Source organism: Limulus polyphemus, unplaced genomic scaffold (assembly GCF_000517525.1).
Source record: "Limulus polyphemus unplaced genomic scaffold, Limulus_polyphemus-2.1.2 Scaffold9663, whole genome shotgun sequence".
In the NCBI taxonomy this organism is placed as follows: Eukaryota; Metazoa; Arthropoda; class Merostomata; order Xiphosura; family Limulidae; genus Limulus; species Limulus polyphemus.
The window spans coordinates 1-7,873 of record NW_013675273.1 but is presented as its reverse complement, the minus strand read 5'-3'; the positions used below and the strand labels follow the sequence as shown (position 1 = coordinate 7,873).

The 7,873-nt window shown below is 31.7% G+C and overlaps 1 protein-coding gene across 1 annotated transcript in view; it reads left to right on the top strand.

Annotated features, from left to right (window-relative positions):
- Positions 1-5,429, top strand: part of LOC106476025 (DNA-directed RNA polymerase, mitochondrial-like) — a gene marked incomplete at both ends in the record, with an annotated part of 15,975 nt that extends 10,546 nt beyond the window's left edge. The window contains 3 exons of the mRNA XM_022380011.1: positions 522-653; positions 1,637-1,756; positions 5,310-5,429. Of these exons, the coding sequence (XP_022235719.1) occupies positions 522-653; positions 1,637-1,756; positions 5,310-5,429 (372 nt within the window). The remainder of the gene's footprint in view (positions 1-521; positions 654-1,636; positions 1,757-5,309) is intronic.
- Positions 5,430-7,873: the final 2,444 nt, after the last annotated feature.

The window sequence follows — 7,873 nt, the reverse complement described above, 5'->3', positions numbered from 1 at the left end:
GAGGTATGTCATTGTACCATACCTTTATGTCCTGGATCCAAGTTGCTATGTAGAAATAATGTTGCAGGTAAGTGTTAGATTAACATCATTCTTTTAGTATGTAAATAGGTCAACGAGGTATGTCATTGTACCCATACCTTTATGTCCTGGATCCAAGTTGCTATGTAGAAATAATGTTGCAGGTAAGTGTTAGATTAACATCATTCTTTTAGTATGTAAGTAGGTCAACGAGGTATGTCATTGTACCCATACCTTTGTGTCCTGGATCCAAGTTGCTATGTAGAAATAATGTTGCAGGTATGTGTTAGATTAACATCATTCTTTTAATATGTAAATAGGTCAACGAGGTATGTCATTGTACCCATACATTTGTGTCCTGGATCCAAGTTGCTATGTAGAAATAATGTTGCAGGTAAGTGTTAGATTAACATCATTCTTTTATTTTAACCTTTCCAGGTAAAATAATTGTGTGTCTAACTATCAGTTTAAAGTGTCTTAATATAAATATCTATTTTTAATAGGAAATCAGAAGGCTTGCAGAGACATCTGAAACTTTCAGTCCATCGGTACATTACCTCCATAGAAACCTTGGTGCTAAGGTTATGAACTTGTACACGACATGGATTAAAAAAGAAAATGGGGTGGCTGACAAGGTATGTTTCCTTAGTGCTAAACAGTGCTCATAAGTTTCTAATTTTTACATTTTAGTTACTTTTATAACAATAACTAAAGAATACACATGAACAGCAAGAAATATATTACTTACCTAAGTCCCCCTTTTTTTTGCTGTAGACTTTCAATGAAACTTAAACCTACTTTTTTATTCTAATGGTACTACTACAGTAAATAATTTTTTATCTAATTAAATAATACACCTCATAACACAGAATAATAACAAGCACAAAGTAAACAATGTCCTATAACTATCATAATTTTTTGGCTTTCTAACTACGTGAAAGGAGCCTTTAAAAATTCAACTAAGCTTGTCAATGTGATTCCTGGGAGAAAAAGTTTCAATCTGGAGGTGGAATAGACAAATTTCTACACAGAAACCAACGTAATATAATATTTCATTTGATAGATTAAAACTTTGGCTTTCTGTTGATTATAAGTAATAGTATAAAATGTCGGTGAAAACTATTGTCAATTTGTGAAAGAGAATATGTGACATTTATCTGCCATAATTGTACTTCATATTGATATTACACATCCATTTTGTCAGCACACCCACAGTTGTTTTAGATAAAAATTTGTGGACTGCCATGGAATAGATATCCATACCATTGGTGTCTTTTATAAGGCTCGTGAATCATTTAATTGAGTTAACATGGCTTCTGCTGAATTTCTGTGGCAAATATTGACCTTTATAAACTTTTTGCAACAATTCACAGTGGAGGTCACTTATGAGTTTAGCATGAACAGACCATACTATCTGGGCTCATCATATCCTAATACTTTGAGTAATATATTCCAGTATTGTAACAAACTGTTTAGAGGATAAAAGTGGACAACCTTACACAGTTTTCTAATAGTTACAAACTAGAAATTTAGCTTTGAAGTAATTTATTTGCATTAACTTACATACTGTCACCTCTTTGCTCCAGCAGTTTGAGTTTCTATGAAATATTTTTTCCAGGTGTCTGCACTGTATGATAAGTATCTGGAATATTACGTTAATCCCCATCTCACAACAACATTTCCTCCTAGACGCTTCTGGCAGAAGTTGAAAACTGTGTACTTTCATGGACCAACTATTGTAAGTGTGGATCTAACATGTAGTCTTTTCTAACTTTTCTGAGTTTAATGCAAGTAGAATATTTAAAATATGCTTCTTTTCCTCTACTTTTAAGTTCTTTTGATTCCTTGAATAAGTTTAATGATCTTATTCAATTTTATTCTTATTTCCTACCTCAATTTCCTTTTTGCAAAGTCTTTATCAACCTATAATTTTTGTATTTTTTGATAATTTCATTCATGTGGTAATTTGATATTTCACGTTATGTGTACATTAATAAGGCCTCCAAACCAATTACTTTAGCCATGTAGTAGAAATTATAATAGCTACCTAGTGTAACATGGTCCATAATGAAAAATAGTAGCATTTAGGATCCTGAAAAAAATGTTTCAGACATTGAAGTCAATCCAGATGTTCAAGCACTTTTGAAGAGCAGCCTTGTTTTAATCAAGGATAAACCCAGAAATGTGTGTGGTACTATTTCTAAGAAGAGAGACATGTTATGTAGGCAGGGAGTGTTTGTAATGACTGTATAAGTATACCAACCAATGCATGTGATATGGAAGAAGTTAAAAAACTAAAAGGCATAGTTTTAAAGTAGAAATAGATGATAAAAGAACAGAATGAAAAGGAACTGGATGAACCCTTAAAAAATAAGCACACAATCATATATATACAAATACATGCATATATTTATATCATATCAAAATAAGATAAGAAAGGGAATGAAAGCAATTAACATTTGATAGAATAGAAATAAATATACAAAACATGCATTAGAACATGCAACTGTATGTAACAGAAATGAAAAACTATGATAAATCAAACTGATAATAGAAAGGCATGTAACAAACTAAATCATACAAAAATGTAAAAATTGGTGTAAAGAGCAGAGCACTACGTACAAGGTTCTATAATATAATTTCTCACAGGATTATTGCACTATCTATGTCAGTTTTGGTCATTCATTCTTGTTAGAAAATAAGAGAGCATGTAGCCTCCAGGTATCACGTGACCTGTTAATGGTTGCCCTCCTTGACATAATGTGTTTTACTTTTCAACTATCTTTTCCATAAGAATGCATATGTGATATTATAGAGAAATGATCCAGAACAGTAGGCAAGTAGAGCAAGAGGAACTTAGCTAATTTCTTGACTAATGTTCTACTTTAAATCTGTATACACTTGTATTCATTAAAATTTTGTTGTTACAAATAAAGCTCTGAATACAGAATCTGAATCCTCCCCTATACTGGTACAGATATGTCAATGACACCTTTGCTGGTTTCACTTCTACTGAACACATACACACTTTTTTGAACACATAAATTCCATTCACCCCAACATTAGATTCACCACTGAACACAAAAATAACAAACAATTATATTTTCTTAACCTCAACATTATTAGGTCCATCACATGGTTCAAAACCAAAATTCACCAAGAAATCACTTGCACGGGAATTCCACCCATGAATCCAAACAAAATATCAATATATTAAAAAACCTTATAGACACAGCTTCAAGATTTTGCTCAACTGACTAAATAGATGAAGAAACCAACTTTATAAAGCATTCCTTCATTCACACCAACAAATTTACACACAACCACCAGAACAAAAACCTCAAAACTCAACTCACAAACAAAATTGACACTAATACACCAATTAACAGTACAACATTATACTGCAGTTAACCATTTATCTCTGACATCAGTTCAAAAATAATCAACATTTGGAGAAAACTTACCATTAAACATAAAATTCACCCCAAAACCTGGCCCTTAACTAAAATCATTATGAAATAAAAATTACATAGAATCACACAAAACCAATGTAATTTATAAAATAATGTGCAATAACTGTCAAGAATTGTACATCGGAGAAACTGGAAGTAATTGGAAATCAGATTTACTGAACATAATTAAGAAAAAATTACAGTGTTTTGTATAGATATACTGTAGTGTTTTGAGTTACAATGGTGGTAAACATGGGAGGGATTGATGTTTGGTTCTTTGTTTAAACAAAGAATAAAGGAAGCTATCTTAATTGAACAAAACAGCACCACCCTAAACCAACACCCAGGGTACCAAGATACCTATACTAGACTGTGAAGCAGTCTCCATTCACGTGACCTCTTTGTACCATACTGTATATTTATTCATGTGTCTCAGTAAACTACTTGTATCTGAAGATGACATAATTTTATCGAAACGTCGTACATTTATCATAAAATTTTCTTCATTACTCCGTAAAGCTGTCTCCCGACTTTTATTTTATATACATATTTGTTATAATTTACCAATAACAATTTAAAATATTCAAGAAACACAACTTAATTTTTCAGTCAAACATAATTCTATATATTTCTTATTTGTTTCCTGACATAGGTTTTATTTTCCACATTTAACTGTAGTTAGATTATGTTTCTAACTTCTTCCTCCCTTTTTCAAAGAATAAAGATATTTTGTGATCATGACTTACTTAATGAACAGAGATGCAAGAAGGAATCAGTTACATTCTGATTCATTGTATTTGTGTAAAAGCTAGTAAAACATTTGGCTGATTTATGTTTCAACTATAATATTTCACTGTGTGAAAGCTAGTAAAATTTGGCTGATTTGTGTTTCAACTATAATATTTCACTGTGTGAAAGCTAGTAAAAATTTGGGTGATTTATGTTTGAACTATAATATTTCACTGTGTGAAAGCTAGTAAAACATTTGGGTGATTTATGTTTGAACTATAATATTTCACTGTGTGAAAGCTAGTAAAAATTTGGGTGATTTATGTTTCAACTATAATATTTCAATGCGTGAAAGCTAGTAAAAATTTGGGTGATTTGTGTTTCAACTATAATATTTCAATGTGTGAAAACTAGTAAAACATTTGGCTGATTTGTGTTTCAACTATAATATTTCACTGTGTGAAAACTAGTAAAACATTTGGCTGATTTATGTTTCAACTATAATATTTCAGTGCATGAAAGTGTAAATCAGCTCTTGAAAAATGTGATGGATCTGAAGATTGGCATTGTTTTCCTGAGCCAGTTTAGAAATATGTATGTATGTATAAGATGACTTTCTCTGTATGTATGCTTTATTATTGAACATCATTGTGCCAACTTATTAATAGCTAAGTTTCTAGACTAGTTCTAATTTTTTAGTAAAATATCTGGCTTAATGAAGAAGACTCATTATGGAATCAATATCTGGCTTAATAAAGAAGAATCATTATGGAGTCAATATCTGGCTTAATGAAGAAGACTCATTATGGAATCAATGTCTGGCTTAATAAAGAAGACTCATTATGGAATCAATGTCTGGCTTAATAAAGAAGACTCATTATGGAATCAATGTCTGGCTTAATAAAGAAGACTCATTATGGAATCAATGTCTGGCTTAATAAAGAAGACTCATTATGGAATCAATGTCTGGCTTAATAAAGAAGACTCATTATGGAATCGAAAATTTTATAGATCTTCTTCCTATTTTATTTCCATCAAATTTTTCTTATACATTTTATAGTAATAAAAAACAATTAGAAATAATTAATTTATTGTGGCTTATTATTTCAGGACTCTGAAGAAGTTTGCTGGCCACATCACGTACTATTGGGAGTAAGTAACATATTGTATACAGTTCTGTGGGCTCTTTTATATAGTTTTCTTTGCAGTGAAATTCATATAAAAGTAATGGTAAAACCAAAATTGTTGTAACACTTTCAGTATTGTTTTAATCTATGTATTGTTATAATACTTGTATTGTTGAATAATTGAATATAGCTAATTTGTTCTCAAAGGAATATTTGTTAGAAACAGTCATGATACCTGATAGTGGTAATACTGATAATATTTTCAATGAAAAGGTCACTGATAAATCATTGTAAATTTGCTGGTTTTATTATGAGGTGATGACTACTTCAATCACAAAATAAAGTTTTGAAAGAAACATTAAGGAATATCTAGTCAGGTTGAAACTGACTAAGATGGAATTTTTAATTAAAAAAACTAAAATTCTGAGGTGACAAGAAGTGATTTTTCATGTTATTTCAGGACAGTGACTTACAACAAGATTTTACAGTTTCACAACCTGGAAATGATAGAAGTACTTCATAAAGTTGTAGATATTTTTTAAAGCAGAAAACAGATAATACTTTCCAAGTCTATACACGTTTCATGCAACATGGTTTTGTATATTCACTGTGAAAAGAAAAAGTCAGGGGGATGTCTCTGGTCTGTAAAAGGTTAAATGGCTACAGCAAAGTCCAAGCAGTTTATTATCATCTTACCAATGACAAAAGATTTCTGAAATGGTGCAGAGCAACTTGTAGAAGTATTTTTAGGGGATTTATTGTGGTTGTAGCTATAATAGTAAGTTAGGTACAGAGAGCCCAGAAAAGTGCCAACGTGAACTCTGTGTACTGATGTGTTGACAACACTGTACCCCAAGGAAATAATATAGAATCAAGAAAAGTGCCAATGTGAACTCTGTGTACTGATGTGTTGACAACACTGTACCCTAAGGAAATAATATAGAATCAAGAAAAGTGCCAATGTGAACTCTGTGTACTGATGTGTTGACAACACTGTACCCCAAGGAAATAATATAGAATCAAGAAAAATGCCAAGGTGAACTTTACTGACAGTTTTACCCCAAGCCAAGGTGAACTCTGTGTACAGATGTGCTGATACCACTGTACCTTCAGGAAATACCATCTTGTACAGAATGGATGACAATAACTTCAAGCATCTAGCATCATTTCCAAGAAAACACACAATTCTTCCATAAGATGCTGATTCATGCGATACCATTTAATATACTTACCAGTTAAATTACCAGATGTATCTCTCATGGACTTTCAGGAATTTTGATTGCTCAAATGGGCCATTGGGTCCCATCATCCTTGTTCTATTGATGGATTTGAAAAACCATAAAGAAGAACAACATTAAATGGGCTGTCGAAAGCTGTCATCCATGTTCTATTGATGGACTTGAGGAATCATAAAGAAGAACAACATTAAATGGGCTGTCGGAAGCTGTCATCCTTGTTCTATTGGTGGACTTGAGGAATCATAAAAAAGAACAACATTAAATGGGCTGTCGGAAGCTGTCATCCATGTTCTATTGATGGACTTGAGGAATCATAAAAAGAACAACATTAAATGGGTTGTCAGAAGCTGTCATCCATGTTCTATTGATGGACTTGAGGAATCATAAAGAAGAACAACACTAAATGGACTGTTGGAAGTTATCATCCATGTTCTATTGATGGACTTGAGGAATCATAAAAAGAACAACATTAAATGGGCTGTTGGAAGTTATCATCCATGTTCTATTGATGGACTTGAGGAATCATAAAAAGAACAACATTAAATGGGCTGTTGGAAGTTATCATCCATGCCCTATTGAGGAATCATAAAAAAACAATATTAACTTCATTGTGTTGAGTGAAAGTCTCCTGTGGTAAATTATTGCATATAGAACACAATTGTTGGTGAAAGACATGGCTGTAAGACTAAGGCACCTTGTTATCAAGTAATATTCCATAATGTAGTAGAGATTAACTAGAGAAAATTGTTCAGTTTGACAAATATTTTAAAAAACGTATAAATCATTTAACAGTGCATTGCCCTAGCTTTGATCCAGATATACCTACTTACTTCTGGATAGAACAGTACCTCAGTCATATAGAAAAGAATGAGGAATATGTTTATCTGAGTACACTTAGGTGTGTGTACTGGGAAGTCTTGTATGTCTCATGAAAGTAAAACATAACAGTCATGGAAAAAGCAATATTTTTACATTTGTAGTCCATCAAAATATTAGCTGTATTTTATCAAGAAGATAATAACATTTAGAACTTAAAATGATTTAAAATGACGTTGTGTAAAACATCTGTTTACAATTAAAAGGAACACAGTGTTAAAATCATAACACAATAAATAGTTATCAAAAACAAGGACTTGCCCTAAATAAAGACTACACATGTTTCAGTATCCTATGAGACCATCTTCAGGAGTAACGGTAGAAGGCATGGTTGAGACTTATATACGCACATAATCATTTACTTTCCTATAATAACATCTAGGCTTAAACTAACCAGAGTAACAAAATATCTAACCAGTAATTTATTATTTCT